The sequence below is a fragment of the Trifolium pratense genome, linkage group LG2, assembly GCF_020283565.1.
Source record: "Trifolium pratense cultivar HEN17-A07 linkage group LG2, ARS_RC_1.1, whole genome shotgun sequence".
Lineage (NCBI taxonomy): Eukaryota > Viridiplantae > Streptophyta > Magnoliopsida > Fabales > Fabaceae > Trifolium > Trifolium pratense.
In genome coordinates this window covers 39256557-39280365 of record NC_060060.1, presented here as the reverse complement: position 1 = coordinate 39280365, position 23809 = coordinate 39256557, and the positions used below count along the sequence as shown (strand labels likewise).

General features: G+C 33.0%; 1 protein-coding gene and 1 pseudogene across 1 annotated transcript; one reads left to right on the top strand and one right to left on the bottom strand.

The window, feature by feature from the left end:
* The first annotated feature begins 5290 nt into the window (after positions 1-5290).
* Positions 5291-7259, top strand: LOC123907274 (uncharacterized protein At4g06744-like). The gene has a single exon (XM_045957469.1). It carries the CDS (start codon positions 5568-5570, stop codon positions 6957-6959), a length of 1392 nt encoding a protein of 463 aa, XP_045813425.1. The 5' UTR covers positions 5291-5567; the 3' UTR covers positions 6960-7259.
* Positions 7260-15535: 8276 nt separating this feature from the next.
* LOC123904686 lies at positions 15536-19692 on the bottom strand (annotated as a pseudogene).
* Between the last annotated feature and the right edge of the window lie 4117 nt (positions 19693-23809).

Here is a 23809-nt window from a genome sequence, read left to right as displayed (position 1 = left end):
ACTGACGTGACAACATGTGACGTGACAAACAAGGATGATGTATCAATGATGGTGCCCAAGCATCCATTTAGAGGACCAAATCCAAAAATAAAATTGCAGAGAGGGACCAAAACAAAAAAAACGAAATTAAACCCAAAAATATATTTTTCTTCTTTTTTCTCTAAATTCAGAAATTGACTCATATTTCTCTGAGCCCATAAATTGCAAAACATGTTTTAATGATGCGACTTAAGAGATTCAAAAAAAGAAAAAAACATGTTTTTCATCACCCTTGCTTGTTTAAAGTTTGCTCCATTGAGATTGAGATTATGATTCTCGCAATTGTGATTATGATTTAAACAAGTTTGTTCAAATTTTCATTTATATTACATGACATGCCACGATATAAGTTTAATTTAGCTTTTGTTTTTGTAAAAAAGATTTTTTAGTTCTATGATAGATGTCCTATATTTAGGCATGTTAACATGTCACAAACAATTCTTATCTTCTTCGATTTCGATAGGGTTCGGGTGTCTTCATATCCGTCTCAATCTCTAACCATGGTAAAAAGTAGAAACTCAGACCCATATTCATTGGGATTCACATTTCCCCACCCCATCTATGCATAAACTTTTGATTGCATTATTTTTTTATAAAAAAGAAGTAAAAAAATGCAATTTAGTTTCAACATTCTAAATTTTTTAAACAAACGTATTAATCGAAGAAACAACTTTTGAAGACTCATCTTAAAAATAAAATTAAAAAGTTAATATAATTCAAGGATTAATTTCTAATTTAAGAGAAGTAAAAATATAATTTTGATACAAGGATTCTGATACAGGGTAGGTACGATAACAGTATTAGTGTCATCACTTCCCCACTCCCGTCTTTTAAAATTGTGGAAAATACATATCCAATTGATTCAGATTTTTCCTGTCAAAGTCGGGATGGATACGCCACGAGTATTCATTGAGAAGCTTCTATAATTGTCATTGAAAACTATGTAGAGTATGGTGTTCTTTGAAATGGGCACAAATGCTAGCAATTTATAAGTTCATGACGAAGAGTTAAGTAAAAAGGACTTAGTTCATTTGTAGAAGAGTCATAATTTAATTAAGTATTACAATGAACAATTTTATCCATTGAATATGAGACTCCCAAGTCTTATATAAAATAATTACTGTCGCGGGAAGACTTTTATACTTTGTCTACATTGACCCATATTTACCTCTTTTCTCTTTGGCCGCTCCGCTACCTACAATAATCGTGGAGTATCTTAACCTAGGCGTAGGCGCCATATATTGATATCCAATTTTGTGGCTCAATTCAATAAAATCAACGATTGTTATGACTTAAACACACGATTGAAGTTAAATCAAAAACAAAGAAAACTACATTACATTAAGTTGAAAAGCCTCAAAGTTTAAATATATATAGTACGGAGTATTGAACATTTTTTTTCTGAAGTACTCTTAACACCAAATATAGCCATAGATAAATGAGGCCCAAGAGCTCAGACATGAACAATATCAAACATTATTGAATGGGATAGAGACGGCCAGGGGTGACCTCCATTATATGAGTGACCATCCATTCTAGGAAGTGGAAGTTTGTCTTGGAGGGTGTCCTTCCAAAAACTGCATGGTCCTATATTTCATATTTGGTTTTTTATTTTTATTTTTTCTTGGAACATTATAATTGGAAACAAGTTTAAAGATTGGATTCGAAAAACAGCTTTTGGCCATTAAGTTAAAGATTCAAAAGCACAAAACTAAACGGTGGGGGCTATGAAAGAAGAAAGATTATAAGTATCACCTAATATAATTATTGGCTTCATCGCCTATTATATTGACTTGACTTCTATTTCTTCATGAAAAAATCTCAACGGCAATATGCTATACCCTTCTTCCAAACGTAGAGGATCTATGTTAACAAGTTTTAAAATCTTTAAGATTATTTTAAGCATAATACTAAAATCCCGACCTAAATCCTGAAATCGGCTAGAATACCTAAAATCGGCTATAAACCCTAAAGTCGACCCAAAACCCGACCATAAACTTAAAATCGGTGGAAAAATCTAAAATCGACCTGAAACCCTAAAGTCGACCCAAAACCCGACCATAAACTTAAGGGTAAATAGGGTTTTACCCCCCTGCAAAATAGGTCAGTTTTGCGTTACCCCCTGCAAATTTTTTTTTTGTGATTACCCCCCTGTAAAATGAAGATTCCATCATTTACCCCCCTCAGTCGATAACATGGATGTTGACTGGACAAAATTGATGACGTGGCACATACAAGTGGAATGAATTCATTTTATATTTATTTTTTTATTGTCAATTCATTAATGATTGTATAATTATTATTTTTTTAATTAAAAAAAAACTAAAATAAAAGAAGAAAAAAACGATAGTAATTGGGGTTGAAGGTTCATCTTCTTCAATATTGCTATAATTTCATCCTTCTCTCCAAAAAAAATCAAAAACAACATAAACCTGTCATCTTGAACGAAACCAACATAAACCTTCGCCGAAACCCACAGAAACCTTCATGATTTTTGTTTTCAGATCTGGAAAATATTCATTAAACCTAAAGTTCCGGAAAATATTCCTTGTTAACACAAAAAAGTTCATCAAACTGTAGATCTGAAAAATATTCATTAAACTTAAATTAATAACTCAAACCTTCATCCAAGAATCGAAGAGTTTTGGAAAGTTTAAATTTTTTGTTACTTTGGCTTAGTTTTGTATCGTATGGTTGTGGTTATAGAAGAGAAATAATTTAGGGTTGTTAATAAGATGTGAAATTTGAGAGAAATTTGGGTAAGAAGATTTTGTTGATTGTGTGAGATTTGATTTGTGATTACACCGAGAAGAAGAAGAACAAGAATGCTTATAAATAAATTCTATTAACAATTTTTTTTAATTTCTTTTTCTTTTTGAAAAATTAATAATTATATTAAGTTATTTATCTACGTGGCACAAAAAATTTAATAAAAAATGAATGAAAAGTCACACATGCATCCCACGTCATCAATTTTGTCCAGTCAACATCCATGTTGTCGACTGAGGGGGCTAAATGATGGAATCTTCGTTTTACAGGGGGTAATCACAAAAAAAAAAATTGCAGGGGGGTAACGCAAAACTGACCTATTTTGCAGGGGGGTAAAACCCTATTTACCCTAAACTTAAAATCGGTGGAAAAATCTAAAATCGACCTGAAACCCTAAAATCGACTCTAAACCCGACCTGAACCCTAACACTAGTAAAAAAATCTAAATTCGCATTCTACATTGTAAAAACTAGAAAACACTGCGCATGCTATATTGTGAGCATCATTCGCATTGCACTTAGCAAACTGGTAGGCAGATAAAAGAAAGTCTTCCATGCAGTCAAAAGTAGATGACACGTGGCCAAACAGACGTTCTGTAATGCCCAAACAAAGTCGTCTTCCTTCTCCGACATCAAAAAGGTAAAAGTCGAACCAACAAATTCAAGTAGCGGGAGTCGGTATTTGTTTGTCTTGTAAGTCGAATTCATGATAAGCTCGGTGGGAAACATATTAAAGAGCTTAAGCGAGTCTGGATGGGCCCATAAAATTTCGTTGAGTGTTTTAGTGTCGGGAATAACTTTGTACAAGTACCTGCCTTCAACCAATCACTTCAAGAGATGTAGCATCTCTATTTTTGGACCCCGACTAGACTGCTTCAATCTGTAACGTGCATTGTAAATATGTTTGATGGTTGTAGCCATCAGTTGTCACGTCTTCTTCAGTGTTGACATGATATTCCTCATGAGCGTCATATTTTTTGTCAGTTCACGCACCAATTCCTTCTCTTCCAGTCGAAGCCGCTCAACATATTTGTGACCTTGAAAATGTTCATTCATCTCGTGATCGTGTTCCCCGTTGACAACATTTAAACTCCATCGTCCGCTTCTTAACAGATAACTCTTCACTTTAAATGGACAATCGCACTTCGTTGTTTTCTCTTCCCTTTCCTTGTGGATGTACTCCATATATTCACCGCCTCTTTGACATCCAAGTGTAACATATCCCGTTCGACCATTCCCCCCATTATCAGACTTTGCATAACATTTTTTCATCCTAGAGTTGTTCACTAACTAGGAAGCGAATGCCCTCATGCACGTTCACACTTTAAAATGCGAAATGAGCCAGTTTTAGGTGTTTGACGTGATTGAAACGAAATGCTTAAGAAATCAAATAAGAAAGGTTTTAGAGTAACATTACATTTGCATTCAACTCAATGAGCTCCATGATGCTTGGATTGTGACTCACACACACACACACACACATAGTTTGCTATCTAGGGTGTAAACAGTGTTCACAATTGATCACATAGCGAACGTATTATTTTTTGCGCACACACACACACACACAGTTTGCTATCTAGGGTGTGAACAGTGTTCACAATTGATCACATAGCGAACATTTTATTTTTTGCACACACACGCACACAAAGTTTGCTATCTAGGGTGTGAACAGTGTTCACAATTGATCACATAGCGAACATATTATTTTTTAAATTTCTCAAATGGAGTGACTGCAGTTTAAGGGTGACCAAACGGTCACATCTTTTTCACACTTGCTTTTCAGGCGGCGAGCAGTGTTCGCCTCTCAAAAACCAAGAAAGTTATTATGGTAATTTTAGGGGGTGCATGAGGATTTTTAAGCAACGCAAGAAGTAAAACTCTCTAAATGTTTATTAGCGTTAGCATATTCTGTCAAAAAATTATTGTTAGAAAATTAGAAATGGTTAAAACCTTAAAATATCCTCCGATAAGTGAGTATATCACGATTTGCATGAAAAGAAGGCCAGATATTTTTTTTTTTACAAAAAGAGGCCCAACTTTTGATTTAGGAGAATTACTGATATAGTAGTAGAAAATATCTTGTACCAAGGGGAAAAAAAAAAGCAAGATAGACTAATAACACATGAGCAAGTCTCAAAAGAGTCATGATTTAATGTTTAAACACTGAGCTATAAAATAATCACATGGTAGGCCACATAACAAGAGTTTGTCCACACCCTCAAATCCAAGTATTTATCAAAAAGAAAAAGACCTTAGTATCCTCCTAAAGACCACTCTAACCAATTGTAATATTTGAATGAAAAAATTGTCGTCCCCAGAAAAAGAAAGTGCAACAGCTAATCACAAGTGTGATATATCATATTTGTTTTTTTAGACCCATCATAGACCTCAAACTCACGAGTCTTGACTTTTCTACTCCCAAAAGTCTTGCAATAAAGTTTCACAATATATAAATTGAATACTATGCAATCACACATGTCTACTAGTTTACACATTCAAAACATTCATGATCGTTCGATTTTAATCAAATGATTTAGATTAAAACAAATTTTACTTTAAATTTTATAATTAAAAATATCAAACGTTAGTCTAAGTCGTTTGATATTAATTGAATGATCAACGATGTCTCAAATATGTGAATACGTAGAACTTGACCACATGAAACCACACCCACAATATAAGGCATAATCAATAACATGATATATTATATATAGTCCCGATCCATCTTTTCATCTCACTCATCATCTCATCCAAATCAAAATGAGAAAAACAAAGTCCCTTTCCTTTCAATTCTTAGCAATAACATGTGTTTTCTTGCTTCACTTTCAATCCATCATAATTCATGCACAAGACCATATAGCAACTTCAGAATATGAAGCACTAGGCCTAACAACAGAACCAAAGAGAGAAACACTAGAAATCATCATCGGCATCGGCGGAGGTGGCGGTTCTTCCCCCGCTCCTTCACCTGAACCAAACTGTCCTCCTCCTCAAACTCCCCCACCGCGCCCCACCTACAGACTAGAAAGGGCCCGCCGGGTACTTATCGAATTCGCTAAAACTGTCAAGCCAAATAAGATCACTGCAACCTGGATTGAGTCAAATAAAGATACATGTAACCAATTTACCGGAATCCTTTGTGGCAAATACCCAACGGATGGCCAAAAAGCAGTTGCTGGATTGGACTTAAACCAAGGAAGACTCTCAGGTAAAACCTGTGACAATATACCATTAACCGGTCTCTTAGACAAATTAGAAGAGTTAACATTCTTCCATGTAAACTCCAACAACTTCTCAGATAAAATCCCAACACAAATCCTTAAATTCCCTTATTTCTACGAACTTGACCTTAGTAACAACAAATTTGTCGGCGTGTTTCCGGAAGTAGTTATTCAAGCTACAAATCTAGTTTTTCTAGACCTCAGGTTCAACAATCTACAAGGTCCTATTCCATCAGACCTATTTAAAAAGGATCTTGACGTAATTTTTGTCAACAACAACAAATTCACCGGAAATTTACCTGCGAATTTCGGGTCTACCCCTGCAAGGTACTTAACATTTGCACGTAATCAATTAACAGGTGAAATTCCTAGAAGTATCGGCGGTGCTTCGAAAACTTTAACTGAAGTGCTTTTTTTAGGGAATAAATTTGAAGGATGTTTACCATTTGAAATTGGGTATCTGAAAAAAGCAACAGTTTTTGATGTTAGTGAAAATTCATTAACTGGGCCTATTCCAGCTTCATTTGGTTGTTTGGAAAAGATTCAGTTTTTGAATTTGGCAACAAACAAATTCTATGGTACTGTTCCTGAAAGTGTTTGTGTTCTACCTGGGATAAAAAACAATGGAAATTTGTCTTTGTCGAATAATTATTTCACTGCAATTGATCCAGCATGTTGGATTTTGTTGAAATCTAAGATATTGGATGTTAATAACAATTGCATTCCTGGGCTTCCTAATCAAAGATCAAAGAAAGATTGTTATGATTTTCAATGTAAAGTGAAGCCGTGTTCGAATCATCAGAGTCTGAGTTATGTTCCTTGTAAGACACGTTGGGGAGCTAAACAGGACACTGCTCCTGTTTCTCAAGAAATGGCTACTGAGCCTGTTACTTACAAGTCTCTCAAACCTCATCATCGGTTGAGAATGTGATCGAGTTGTTTTGAAGGTTATTCGTCGATACTTCTGATTGAAGATGTGTTAAGTGTTGTCAACAACACAGACACAATGCCGATGCATATAGTTACAATAAATTATTTTTCTATCTATATATAAGGTATTACTGGTGTCTACGTGTTAATGTGTTAGTGCCATTATGTTATGTTCAATAAGGTATTACTGGTTGTTGAGCTGCAAAATTATGCTTATTTTAAGGTATATATTTATGTTTCTTTCATGGAATAATCTTAATTGTATGTTGTGTGTGTTCATGAATAAACACTTATTATCCAATTTAGCAACTTTAGCAACTTTGACTTCACAACGACTCTTCAAATTGAATGTGATTAAGTGATTTTGACGGTGATTGTTGTATGAATTGCAACGACACTTTAAATTAAAGATGTGTTCAGTGTGTGGTCAACAATGCAGACACAATGTCGACGCATATAGTTACGATAAATTAATTTTTATGTTTATAAAGTATTACTAGTGTCTACTATGTGTTAATGTCAATATAGTATGTCCATAATAAGGTGGGACTACTACTGGTTGTTGAGTTTCAAAATTATGCTTATTTGAAGATATTTATTTCGATTTTATGGAATTATGATATTTGTATTTTGTCTGAGTTCATGAATAAAACACTTGTTTAACTTATCTAAAAAAAAAGAATATGTTACCCAATTTGTCATATTTGACTTTACAACAGTTTGGTGCAACCAAATTTATTATTTTTATTTATTTTGAAGTACTTTAGATAAATTATGATATTGTTGAGATGTGTGGACGAGGAGTGGTGCTCAGTTTAAAAATGGAAATATGTCTATTTTAGTGTAATTATTAGTAGATGATGAATGAGCATTTTCTAGTATGAGAATAATCACCAAAGATGCCCTGTCTGTACTATATATATATATATATATATATATATATATATATATATATATATATATATATATATATATATATATAGGGGTTTGCTAACTTAGACCCTAGTTAGGTCTAAGTTAGCAAGGTGCACCTTTTGAGTTGGACAAAAATACCCATTTTTTTTTTTTTGAAACAATAGAGCAACTGGGGCATGTATGTAATTTGCATCATAAAAATACCCTTTTTTTTTTTTTTGAAACAATAGAACAACTATTACATTTTTTAAATTTCTTCCAAATTTCGACCTCATTTTACGTGAGAATCGAACGCCGATTTCAAAAACTAATACCGGAAACCTTTGTAAAATTGAAAAACGATCAAAATCCATATAAGGAACGTCGAGTTTCGTTGAGTATTGAGGGAGATCGACCCGGGTCAAAAACCGGGTCGCACGACCGGTTTCTGAATAAAACGGGTGGGAGGGACGATGAACAGTGCGCGTCGCCCACGCCCACTCTCACCGGCGGCGCGTGGGGGCGCGTGCGGCCTCAGGGAGGCTCTATTTTTTTTTATTTTTTCATAATAAAATAGTAGATAATATTCTGGAAATTTTGGTATATTGTATGAAATTTTTGGAGACCCGAAACTATTTTTAGTTAATTAAATGAGTAAAAAGGTAATTAAAAATATTATAATTCCATAAAAAATTTCCAAAATTTTATGTAAAGTACTATGAATTATTTAGAACCCTCTTGTGTACCTCACTCTCCCTAGTTCAAGTCATGAAATTATTTTCACAAATTCCGCTGATTATTTAAAACCATTTAACAAATAATAATAATAATTTCATAGATTTGTACTCTGAAACCAATTGTTTTTTTATTTGTTTCTAATAAAATATTAGATAATATTCTGAAACTTTTGGTATATTTTATGAAATTTTTTGAGACCTGAAACTATTTTTCGTTAATTAAATGAGATAAAACGGTAATTAAAAACTATTGTTTGCTTCTGAAACCATTTAGCTGGAAGAATGGTTTCAGAGAGTTATACTGTGAAACCATTCTAGCAGTAAAATGGTTTCAGAAGCAAACAATTAAAAATCAACTCCCCTGAAACCATTCTATCAGTGAAATGGTTTCAAAGTACAACGCTCTGAAACCATTGTACCAGCTAAATGGTTTCAGAATGGTTTCAGAAGCAAACAATTAAGAAATTACTCACTGAAACCATTCTACCAGTAAAATGGTTTCAGAGAGTTATACTGTGAAACCATTCTACCAGCTAAATGGTTTCACAGTATTATATAAAGATAATTAAAGGTAGTGAAAAATTGAGTTTTTTTTTTTGTGTCCAAATCAAACGAACCAAGTCTCTATTTGTAGACAAAAAAAAATTATGAATTTTGGTATAAAAATAAAAAAATAAAAAATTAATTTACAACGAAATAATTGAGTTTAAAGTATTAAATGAAAAAAAAAACACGCCAACCACCCAGCAGTTGACACGTGTCCTGCTTTTTTAAAATGGAATTTTCTCTCTCCAGGCGCAGATCTAGTGTGGTGCACGCGCTGGCTTATCATGGAGATGGATGATCTAGACTGTCTGATTGATCCGACAGCCATGATGAGATCATCTCTTGCCCGTCTGATGGAAATCAACGGTCTGTAACGGTGGTCCTGCGGTAGGCGCGTGACACTGGATCAGCGCCAATATTTTTTTTTTTTTTTTTTTAAAAAAGAAAGGGTATTTTTGTCCAACTCAAAAGGTGCACCTTGCTAATTTAGACTCAACTGGGTCTAAATTAGCAGCCCCCATATATATATATATATATATATATATTCAAGATTAATTATGGTTTTGTTTTGCTTTGGGCAAATAGTCATTATGATTGTGAAAGTGGAACTTGTTATATTAATTTTAAATTTTTAAATGTATTAAAATTGTAAATTTATTTAATTTTTTTTTTTTTGTGATTTCATTGATTAAATTGAATAATAAAAAATATATTTGAATATTAATTTAACTATCTAAAAATATATTCGAGTATCAAAATAACTAACAAAAATAGACATTTTTGTGCATCTATTTATCATTTGTATACAAACAAACTGAAATGATAGATTCTCGTGAACTTAGTTCAGTTGATAGAGACATTGTATTATATATGTAAGGAGTCGGAGTTTTAAACCCGGTCATCCTACTTATTCACCTTAAGGTATAATTTCTAATCATCGGGCTACTTGACATAAAACAAATAGACTAAAAAGATAATTTGTACATTTTGTTTTAAATTATATGATTAGGCGCGTTTGTTTAATTATTGATTTCGGGCATTGGCTTGTTAGATCAAAATTTGAGCATCCGCATTAGTCAAGTTTGATTAAAATAGATCATTTAGGTTCTGGAGTAAGCACAGAGTCTATTTAATAATTTTTTTTTTTAAGAAGCTAAATTAGCCCATCCAAATTGGCGCCAAAGAGAATCGAACCTCAGACCTCAAGAGGAGCACACTCCCAGGTACCAAGCCAATACCAATCTATTTAATAACTTTAGTATTTGATTAAATAGCTTATCAATAATTAAGATATAAATACAAATTATTAGTTGATTCAGTAGTAATTGGCGCTAAACTTGATAGGGAGGATCACAGTTCAATCTACCACAACTGCAATCGCGAGGAAGCTAGAATCACTTGATGTCATAATGTACTCCGGGACATCCATGGTCAGAATACTAGCTAGTGGTGAAAACCAAACAAAAAAAATTAAAATATAAATGATTTTGACTATTTCAATTTCAATTGACATAAACTCACTTTCATAACTTATCCTATCCTTATTTATTAATTTAGTAAGTTCTACTGATGCGTCACCTCACCTCACATTATACAACCCAAAATATTTACTCAAATGAAGCATAGTTAAACAACTTATAGGAACTATAAATTTCCCACCCATATATATATTTTGGTCATATATATATATATATATATATATATATATATATATATATATATATATATATATATATATATATGGGGCTGCTAACTTAGACCCAGTTGGGTCTAAGTTAGCAAGGTGCACCTTTTCAGTTGGACCAAAATACCCATTCTTTTTAATTAATTAACCAAATTACCATCAATGGACGCGGATCCAGTGTCGCGCGCGTACCGCAGTACCATGGTTACAGACTGTTGATTTCCATCAGACAGCCAAGATCTGATCTCATCAAGACTGTCTGATCAATCAGACAGCCCAGATCATCCGAATCCATCAGATTTCAGCGCGTGCACCACACTGGATTACACCCTAGAGAGAAGAATCTACTTTTTAAAAGCAGGACACGTGTCGCTGTCTGATTGGCTGGGCGTGATTTTTTTCCATTTAATATTTTGAACTCAATTATTTCGTTGTAAATTAATTTTTTATTTATTTTTTTTATACCAAAATTCATAATTTTTTTTTCTCTACAAATAGAGACTTGGTTCGTTTGATTTGGACACAGAAAAAAAAACCCAATTTTTCACTACCTTAATCTCATTTTTCACTACCTTACATCAACTCACTGAAACCATTCTACCAGCAAAATGGTTTCAGATTACAACTCTCTGAAACCATTGTACCAGATAAATGGTTTCAGAAGCAAACACAATTAATAAATTACTCACTGAAACCATTCTACCAGTAAAATGGTTTCAGAATACAACTATGTGCAACCATTCTACAAGCTAAATGGTTTCAGAAGCAAATAACTAATAATCAACTTACTGAAACCATTCTACCAGCAAAATGGTTTCAGATTACAACTCTCTGAAACCATTGTACCAGATAAATGGTTTCAGAAGCAAACACAATTAATAAATTACTCAGTGAAACCATTCTACCAGTAAAATGATTTCAGAATATAACTATGTGCAACCATTCTACCAGTAAAATGGTTTCAGAAGCAAACATTAGTTTTTAATTACCGTTTTATCTCATTTAATTAACTAAAAATAGTTTCAGGTCTCCAAAAATTTCATAAAATATACCAAAAGTTCCAGAATATTATCTACTATTTTCCTGGTATAATGGTTTCAGTGAGTTGGTTGAGTGGTGCGTGTTAAATTACAACACACAAGTAACGTACTTAGTAGACAAAAAATGAGATTAAGGTAGTGAAAAATTGCGTTTTTTTTTCGGTGTCCAAATCAAACGAACCAAGTCTCTATTTGTAGACAAAAAAAAATTATGAATTTTGGTATAAAAATAAAAAAATAAAAAATTAATTTACAACGAAATAATTGAGTTCAAAGTATTAAATGAACAAAAATCACGCCCAGCCAACCATTGTGTGACACGTGTCCTACTTTTAAAAAGCAAATTTTTCTCTCTCCAGGGTGTAATCCAGTGTGGCGCAGGCGCTGGAATCTGATGGATCAGGATGATCTGGGCTGTCTGATTGATCAGACAGTCTTGATGAGATCAGATGTTGGCTGTCTGATGGAAATCAACGGTCTGTAACCATGGTCCTTCGGTACGCGCGCGACACTGGATCTACGTCTACTAATGGGTATTTTGGTTAATTAATTAAAAAGAATGGGTATTTTGGTCCAATTAAAAAGGTGCACCTTGCTAACTTAGACCTAACTAGGGTCTAAGTTAGAAAACCCCTATATATATATATATATATATATATATATATATATATATATATATATATATATATATATATATATATATATATATATATATATATATATTTTTTTTTTTTTGAACTTATAAATTATAAGATATAAGTTCAAAATATGAACTTGTTAAACAAAACCATAATATAATATTCCTATCAATTGAAATATTTTTAGAGAGACTAATACTTTTACAATTTTTTATGAAACTCGAATTTTTACATAGATGTGCTTTTACTATTTAGTAGATCAAATTTAATAGTTTATAATATTTAAAATTCCTTATTATTAGACCAAATTTAATAGCTTATAATATTTAAAATTCAATAATTAAAAATATACTGATCGATAATTCGTTTAGATTTCTCTTTTTCTTTTGAGAAATTTACTTTGTTGTCTCAAAAGTATCCTTTAAAAGGACAAATTATAGGTGAACACTTCCAAAGTGTCTATAATAGTATAAAGCTATAACGACAAACAAGATTAGACAGGAATTAATCGCTAGCTTCAAAAAAATAAAGCTCCCAACTGGCATGATCATGATTTATGAATTATTCAACCTTTTTTTTTTCTTCCTATTTTTCTTATCTTCATCCTGTGATTTTTAGTTGTTTGCTTTTTGTTGGGGCCCAACTCAATCTTTGCCATTGAAAACCAAATAAGATAATGTAATTGTTGGATGAAAAAAAAGTACTCTTTAATTTCTTTTCGTATTTATAAGTAATTTTAGCAACAAAAATATCTCATAAGTTCATGACAGGTTCTCCGTAAGCATACAGATACTATTATAGTAATAAAATAGTATCAATTCCATAGAGGCTCGTGTTATTAAAAGTCAAATTCTAGTTTAATTGAGAGGTTTAATGATCAGTTTGAATCAATAATAATAATAATAATAATAATAATAATAATAATAATAATAATAGACACCAGCTTAGGTTAACAGTTTATCGCTAAGATATTGGTCAACAGTTTATAACAAGGTCTCTGATTGCTCAACATAATCACAATTTGATAAATCCATCGGAAAAATATCAAAAAATGGAAAGAGAAAGACGTAGTAGTGATTCAAGAGTCAAATTAAGAATAGTTACAAAGCATAATAGCATATCTTGAATGAACTGCATATTTAATGACTGACCGACCAAAAATTCGTCATTCCAACAACTAATACCAAATATCAATTTCATTTCCATCAATTCAATTGTTTGTAAGTTTAAGGCAACTTAATCCAAATATCAATTTCATTTCCAATTCTATCCGGATACCGAATAGGTTCAAATATCATAATTTCTAGTAGGGTCACCGAGACAATGCAATCCATCTATTTTATACCGTCAATTCAATTTACCAAATTTAACATCTCATTGGGCACAATATCATCATACCCTCATTTTATTGAACCGCATGTTCAAATATCACATTCTCCATCAGGGTCATACTATTTTATTGACAGATTAAAAATTAGTCATTTCAACAACCGTTACCATCAATTCAATTTTTTGTAAGTTTAAGACAACTTAATCCAAATATCAAATTTCATTTCCAATTCTTTTTTTTCGAAAACTCGGTATCCGGCCCTATGACCGACTAATCCAAGGGGACCAATCTCACTGCCCACTTGCAGGGACCCATTTAAAGCCATAGTTTTTTTTGCTCTGTATGGACTAGCCCACCGAAATTGGCACCAGCGAGAATCAAACCTGAGACCTTGAGAGAAGCATACTCCAAATATCCAAGCCGACACCACTAAACCAACCCAAGTGGGCTATTTCATTTCCAATTCTATCTAGACAAAATTCTTTTTTTTTTTTTTCCAATTTAGAACCGAATAGGTTCAAATATCATAATTTCTGGTAGGGCCATCGAGACACAATACAATCCATTTATTTTATATCGTCAATTCAATTTACCAAATTTAACATCTCATTGGGGCACAGTATCATCAAAAGAAAACCATTCATGGTCATCGTATTTTTCCATTTCATCCACTGTCAATGAGCCACAATATATTTATCTCAATTTATCAAAATTAGATCATATAATATCATATATCAAATTTAGCATAGCATCAAAATTTATCGAGCCACATCACCATCAATTTCAACTTTATATTTAAAGATAAAGTTTTCAATTCTCATACCAGAACGGGACATCAAGACAAACATTTTAACTTATGAATAAATATTCATATTAAACATGCATATAAACCGTCAATTTGCATTAATATCATACTAATTTCATATAAATCAAATTCATACATGTTATCAGGTAAATTGAAAACCCTACGCATTCATTTTGTGCTCAGGTGTCCGATTGCACAACATAACACAATTTGATAAATCCATCAGAAAAATATCAAAAAATGGAAAGAGAAAGATGTAGTGTTGATTAAAGAGTCAAATTAAGAATAGTTACAAAGCATAGTGGCATACCTTGAGTGAGCTTCATATTTAACAACTGACCAATAAAAAATTCATCATTCCAATAACTGATACCGTCAATTCAATTTTTTGTAAGTAAAAGGCAACTTAATCCAAATATCAAATTTCATTTCTAATTCTATCCGGACAAAATCAGGGTCATCCTACTTTATTGAATTAAAAAGCATCTATGCTTTCTATTCTCATTTGATTAATGGTCGTCATAAGCATGTTTCTCAACCATAGACAACCATTTATGTTCATCGCATTTTCCCAATTCCTCCATGGTCATTGGGCCACAATATATTCATCTCAATTTATTAAATTTAGATCATATAAGCTCATATATCAAATTTAGCATACATCAAAAGTTATCAAGCCACAGCCCTATCAATTTCAACTTTATATTCAAAGATAAAGTTTTCAATTCTCATGAGAGGATCCAAATCCCAAATCCCCAGAAAGAATTTTGATCCTCTCCAATTTTTTTCTCTCATGTTGGTCATGTTATAGCACTCTTACCCGTTCATTTTATTCTCTCTCTTGATTACTTTTTAGCTTTTTGTGATTTACTAACCATTAGATTAAGAAAAGGAGAGACAACATGAGAGGAAAAATTGGAGAGAATCCAATTTGCATATTTAAAAAATGATTCCATCAAAGCTTACATACTACTATTGTAAACAGTAATAGGGGCATACATACTATTGTAAACATTTAAAAAAATGGTACTAGCAATATAACTGTCAAAACAAATTTGTGTCCAAATTTCTCATTAGACCAATAACATCTCTCACTTTTCAAATAGAAAAAGCAAAGGAAGATTTGATAACATGAATATAAACAGACGTACCTTCGGAGCCAGAACTAACATAGACTTGAGAGCAAGCTCCCTCAAAAAAGCAGATGTATTAGAGAAACCAGTATCAACATGAGGGTAAACCTGATCGCAAGTGTCAACGGTATTGCAAATACAATGCAGAACATGAATCTCTGTATGTTTTACAGCAACGAAAACAGTAGGGAAGTAAGGAAATTTCGACATCTTTATCTTATCCTGAATACATACCTGTTCATCAACAGCTTGAGCTGATAATGACTCTCTGTATTGATCAATATGTTGGAGAAGGCGTACGGACAGCTCGGTCATTGGAGGCGAAGAGTTTAATTATTGTTGGAAGAACCTATATATATTATATTGGAATTGAAATGCAATACATGAGACGGGTCCTAATTAGAGAGACATTTACTTATGCTGGTATTTAAATTATTATTTACCTCGACACGGAACTCCTCAGCTGAAAGCAAGGAACCCATTTTCAATAAAGCAGTCAAAGCAGGGGCAGCAGCTGAACCAAATTCAAGGGCAGAAGCTAATAAAAGAAGTAACTGTGGAAACCAAAAATTACTGGCATAATCAATTGGGATAAACTGTTGATAAAATCGAAGGTTAAGAGTATTAAAACTTCCATAGAGACATACCTTCTTTAACCACAATCTGACGAGGAAGCTGCTCTGCTAAATTTGGAAGCTTGCGGAAGAAAGTGTCCTTCTCAACGCTATCTTTCAAACTAAGAATTTCCATGAAATGTATTGTGTCTACCAACTTATTTTGAAAATACTCTGCACATCAATTACCAACAAACTCAAATAGGCAGAATTGCAGAGAATTATATCAGAACCATAAAAAATGGGTACCATCAAAAGTTCAAAACAAGAAAAGCAAAATTTTAGAACATGGTAGAGATTGTTCAAGTGGTTTTTTATTTTTGCTTGCAACTGGTTATGAAGCAGAAGATTTCCCTCCAAAATGTGGAAAAGCTAAAAAGTTTACATTAAAATATGCGGACAATATCTCATCATTCCTTTTTATAAACAATAACCCTCGAATCACATATAATACTTTCTCTCTCCACTCCGTGATCAATGCTATCAAATTACCCTAGTGTACAAATACAATGTCATCTGGAAGTTATGAGTTATATACTATATACTAGCACATTTCAGCATTAACTACAATCTGATAAACTAAAATCTTACTTGAACAAATTAAGTAAAGCATGAAACTTATTTTCATACTATGCTAATAATCCATCTCAAAAACCATTTAATCAAAAACCAATATCCAATATCCAATAGCATACTGTCAAAAGACAGCCAATTACCAAATATTATCGTGCAACTCTCAGCTGCAGTCCATGACAATCCTAAAGCCTAATATCAATGAACTCAAATACCTAGATATAACAAGTCAAAATTTTAAGTAACCTTGATCCTATATAGTTTATTAGATACAAACACATGAATCTTTCAAACAAAACTACAACAATGCTAAACTAAACAAAGTTTCAACAATTGATGATTATCATGTCAAGAAGCACTCACCACTGTTTTATATAAGCTTTGATGTATTTAATCTACGAGAAGGCGTGGAACTGAGTAGCTGCTGGTAATCTGGAAGTAGAGACTGTGAGACAAAGAAAAAAAGATACAGAGATGAAGAATGGATATTTCATTACATTGAGAATAAAATTAAATGGTGAATTAAATAAAAAACCTCCCTTAATCTATATATGCAGTAATAAATACAAAAACAAAGGTTGATTCCTGGGAAATCTGACTTTGAGAATGGAGGCAGTGTTGCATAACTCCTCTGTTTTGCTCAACTTCAAACCAGAGAAGAGCTCATAGATTAGACAGCCTATGAAATGCTAATTTTCAGTGGTTTAGAGATGTCTAATTGGAAAGAAGAAAAAAAAAGTGAAAAGGACAAGAATAAAATTATTCTGTGAATCTACAGCAGCATCTACACACTTCGCATAATTTAAACTAAGATTACTAGCTCATTGTTAGAACTTTGAGAATCTCATGGATTCTGTGAGAGAACTGAGAGATTGAAACTGAATCTTAAGAGGAATGAGGTAGCTCCCAATTTGGAGAATTAATTTTCCAATCTTCCCTCCTAATATTCCAAATCGCCATCATAAAAGGGAAACATGGTGTTGTAAAGCTCCCACCATGGTGAACCCCCAAAAGGGGGGAAAGTAAAACCCATTATGGATCTATTTGTATTTGCAACAGACTGGCAACAACTCAAACTGTCGCGCCAAGATCTTCATTCCAAATTTCCATCATAATGCATTATAAATTTATAGTAAAAAGGAAAATAAAATCACATACCCATGCCCCAAGAATCAATGGCCCATGGAGGAGACTTCTTAATTACAGCCCAGTCGGATTTTGCCAGCTCCATTGATTTGTACTGTGTTGCAACAAGCCATGCATATTGCTGAATGGAAAACATTCAAGTACAGAAAGACTATTAGGTTTCACTACATGATATCCTTTTATTTAAAAAATAAAAAGCCTGATCAAAGCCAGCATAAATCTCCATTTAAAGGAGCATCAATAATGCTCACATGCTAAAAACGACCAGCAAAGTGAAACAACATGTGACTGAAACTAGACAAAATCAAATTTAAGTCTGCAGAAGAGACAATTTTAAAAAGGTAATGGATTTCTAAAATTATGACAATGAACTTTCACCTTATGTGGAAAGTGGTTATATGACTGCAATGACTTTCAAATATCTTAATTTCTAGAAAACGGGGGGAAAAACAAAGTGGAATACTAAAGTTAACAAGAAAACAAGATATTTCAATCTATAACTAAATTTCCAACATTTGCGTAGAGGATGTCTCATTACTCCCATCAAACTCTGATAGAACATCAAAAGCATGGAGTTTCCAGTCCAAAGTTTGTGAAACAACAACACTAGCCAAGCAAACATTGCCCATGCACCTGCAACAGACAAAGTTTGTCAACAAAAACAGATACAATAAAATTAAAAAAACTAACAAGAAGAAAAACCATTTTAGCTCAAGTACTCACAAGTTTACAATCATTATTTAAGAAGCTCACGGCTTTCGCTATCTGATGCAGTCCCCAAGCATAATATTCATCCCTACAACACCCAAGGTGAATAGAAGTAAGCAACAGATACTTGACAGTGAAATCAAAGCTTATGTCCTCATGCCTTGTAATCTACATATAACATTGCTCACACTAACAGCAGTCACTGTCTTAGGCCTTGTTTGGATAAACGGTTTAACCAAACACTCATAGCAGAAGTACTTATCATATAAGAGCTTATGTATAAGCTATTTCTATAACAAAAGATAAAATTAAAGTCAAATTTGAGCTATTTTCATAAGCTCTCTCAAACAATCTCCCAAGTGTTTATGCCAGTACATAAAACATAAATAAGTCAATCCAAACATGCTCTAAGCATCATAGGAAACAAAACAGGGCCATTTATGCCTAGGTACAGGATACGACATTTTTTAAAATCTAAGGTACATGTACGTTAATACAGAATATCAAAAGAATTATTTTTTAAGTGAATTTGTCCACCACCTCCACTATTTTCATCAAAAGCGAGAGAAATAATTAAAATGTAACAAAAAAATCAAAATATTTTATGCTATTTTCCCACCACCTGCACATTTTTCCGTATTCACCACCCCGAATCAACTAAATAAAAATGGATTCGGATTGGTAAGTACAAACAAGTACCGTGTGGTGCGCGTGCTACGTACCCGGTACGGGTACTTCACCATTTTAGGAGTATGCTTCAGATTGAATTCAACTAACAAACAATGCTTTGTTAGCAACTGAAACAAATGATAAGCATAAACTAATTCCATCAATACCTTTGTGTACCATCAGGACCTAACTCCTTAATCTTATCAGAAAGTGGCATTACAGGTTCAGTCACAATATAAATTGTAACTTTAGAAGAACCGCCATGTCGTCGAGATAATATTTCACTATCTCAATTTATAGATCGAATAGCAATTGAACTTAACGGTCGTGAAGACAACAATAAACCATCTCATACTTTATTAAGCCAATAGCAATTAGACTTGAACTCATCGAGGAAACATTTAATCATCTCAAGATCATTTACAGTCATTGGCAATTGGACTTGAGCGTCATCGAGGTAACCATAACCATATAAAAATAGCAATTGCACTTAAAGGTCATCGAGCCAACATTTAACCATCCCAAAATTTATTAGACATATCGAGGCAACATTTAACCATCATAGAATTTATTGGACTTTAACGATAATCGAGGCAACATATAACCATCCCCAATTTATTTACGGATATCAATGGGACTTAAAAGTCGCCTAGACATTATTTATCCATCTCAAGATAATTTACATAGCCAATAGCAATTGGCCTTAAGCGTCGTCGAGGCAACCATAAACATATCAAAATATCAATTGCACTTAAAGGTCATCGAGCCAACATTTATAGGAGATATCGAGGCAACATTTAACCATCTCAAAAATTATTGGACTTTAACGGTCATCAAGACAACATATAACCATCCCAAAATTTATTTACCAAAAACAATGGCAGGTAAAATTCATCGAGGCAACATTTAACTATCTCAGGATAATTTACATAGTCAATAGCAATTGCACTTATTAGACTTATGGGCCATTGAGGTAACATTTAACCATTTCAAAATTTATTGGACATATCGAGAAAATATTTAACCATCTCAAAATTTATTGAACTTTAAGAGATATCCAAACAACATATAACAATCTCGAACTTAGAGGTCATCGAGGAAACATTTAACCATCTCTAAATTTATATAGCCAGTAATAATTAGACTAAAGCGTCATTGGGGCAACATATATCCACATCAAAATAATTTATATATCCAACGACAACTGAATTTAAGCGTCATCGAGGGAATTTATGAGTTATGACCATCTCAGAATAGCAATTAGACTTAAGAGTCATCAAAACAAAATTTGATCATCTCAAAAGTTATATAGTCTATAGCAATTGGACTTAAGGGGGCACCGACGCTACTGTTAAACTATCTAAAAACTTATATAGCCTACAACAATTTGACCATAACATCCTTCAAATCTATCAATTTTCGAATCATAGCACTAGAAGGCACAAATTTTAGGAGAAGGGGCCAACAAATTTTTTTTACCTACCAAGTAACTCAAGCGACAAATTTGTATAAATTCAAAAAATCATCACATCAATCATTCGTATGAGGTTCATTTATAAAAAGTCCTTTCGTATAGAAACTACGAACAAACACCGAAGACAAAGCCAACAATGAAAAATGATTTTAATTATATGCAAACTGTTCGATGTAAAAACATTGAGCCAGTAAACACAAACATCCTCAATGCCGCTCACATGCCCTCACGTCTACAAGAACCAACATCATAGAACATACCACACCCCGCAATGTCATGCATACAAATGGAGCATCTAACAATGTCGACTCTGCTTCACTAGACATGAAAATAAAAACAAAAACAAGTTTTCCGAAAAGGGACCTACTGACCATATCATCTCAATAGAAACAAATAAATTTTAGAGAGATATATAACCTCAACATATAAAATATAGGGTAACTAGTCTAATCGGATTTAACGGTCATCAAAGCAACATTTAAATTATCCAATGCATGTTTCATTCTTTTCTCGAATATTGAATGAAAATTAATCTTTCAAAATTTGTGTGTCAAACAGATTCTTGGGGCAGAAGATTGAAAATACTTTAATAATCGAGAAAAATTGGTACCTTTTATGAAGCAACTGACACCAATGCTAATTATGCAATTTTCCTCTTTCGTATCAAGTTTAATTCTCAATGCAACCTGTTCAAAAACAATGCAGATTGGTACATGTTAAAATTTAAAATTGAAATAAATCAAACATGCCTTGATAAGTTGATTAGACTGTCGTCGAGATAATATTTCACCATCTCAGTTTATACATCGAATAGCAATTGAACTTAATGGTCGTGAAGACAACAATTAACAATCTCATACTTTATTAAGCCAATATCAATTAGACTTAACTCATCGAGGCAACATTTAATTTAATTATCTTCAGATAATATACATAGCCATTAGCAATTGGACTTGAGCGTTATCGAGGCAACCTTAACCATATCAAAATAGCAATTGCACTTAAAGGTCATCGAGCAAACATTTAACCATTCCAATATTTATTGGACATATCGAGGAAGCATTTAACCATCTTAAAATTTATTGGACTTTAACGGTCATCGAGGCAACATATAACCATCCCCACTTTATTTACCGATAACAATGGGACTTAAAAGTCACTGAGGCAACATTTAACCATCTCAAGATAATTTACATAGCTAATAGCAATTGGACTTAAGCGTTGTCGAGGCAACCATAACCATATCAAAATATCAATGGCACTTAAGGGTCATCGAGCCAACATTTATTGGACATATCGAGGCAACATTTAACCATGTCAGAAATTATTGGACCTTAACGGTCATCGAGGCAGCATATAGCCATCCCAATATTTATTTACCAATAACAATGGCACTTAAAAGTCATCGAGGCAACATTAAACCATCTCAAGATAATTTACATAGTCAATATACCAATTGAACTTAAGCGACGTCGAGGCAACCATAACCATATGAAAATATCAATTGCACTTAAAAGTCATCGAGCCAACACTTAGCTAGGGCTTCCTTCAGGGTGTGGTATTTTACCCATCAACAGAAGCATGCACAAAAGGGGAATAATGATGTGACTCGTGTGATTGCTTTCAGCAACAAATCAGATCGCACTCATTCCAACAAACAAATGTGAAACAAATTAAAAGAATAATCACGCATAACAGAAATTAAAATATATGACTGCATTGTGCTGAGGATCAATAAAGCAACTCACAGCAGCTAGCGTTTCATATATAGGACAAATGATTTTCTCAAGGAACTTTGCAGAGCCATCATCGGTTAAACAGCTGACTGCAGCTTCAGCTTCTCCATGATCCAAAATAGCGTCCAGTTCTTTTGCCATCTGAACAAACCAATATAAGAGGGGAAATTTTAGCATTCTTCAAAAGTGACTTGAAACAACTAATTCTCAGCAGGGTGGACCAAAGTGGTGGTGGGGACCACACTGCCTCAACTTTTTAAGGAAAAATGTTATATAACTAGTGCCTTAATGTTTACAAGACTTTTATCCATAATACTGTGACTGGATCCATCCCAGATTACAAGCTTCATCATACACGTCAAATATTTAGCATTATGAAAAAGGGACATAACCCTAGTAACATTCAAGCACAAAACCACACTTTGTTCTTTCAACTGAAAAAGAAACAAAATTTTTTGAAAAATTATTGATAAAAAACATTCAATTAAAATAAAATCTCTATTTTATGATTGAATTTTTTTATTTTTATTTTTTGTGTCTAACCTTTCGAATTCAATGTACACAAACAACTGACAGATACCATAAAAAAGTATGTAAAACTTAAAATAAAATCTGACCAGAACAATCCAACTACTAAAAATGCAAGTTAATCTTCAAAACAGGCAGGTTTAATACCTTCCTTCTTGTGAGAGTACTGGAGCCCTAATCAATTAGAGTCTAATATTTGTCCATGTTCAGTACTCACTTGAAATATAAAAAAAAAACATAGTCATTTTATATTTGTTCCAAATTCCAATTGAATGACACAGGTGACTAAATATCTGCTTCGCAAAGGCTATTTTAAACCCATCAAAACAGAGAGCACGGGAGTAACCTCTGTATATTTGAGGCAAAATATCCATTTTATGAAAGAAATTTTTTTTATCAAGTTTATCTCAATTATTTGAGGAAACAGCGCTAAGAAAGGCAGAGATAACCCATGAGTCAAACAGTACAATAAAAAACTTACATGGTGGAATATATAGCAAATGCACTCAGGGAGAAACCGGACGTTCGCAGCTTCACCCCAAATAAGAAAATACAGAGAAACCAAAATAAGGTTCCTATCACAGTTAATTGCCTCT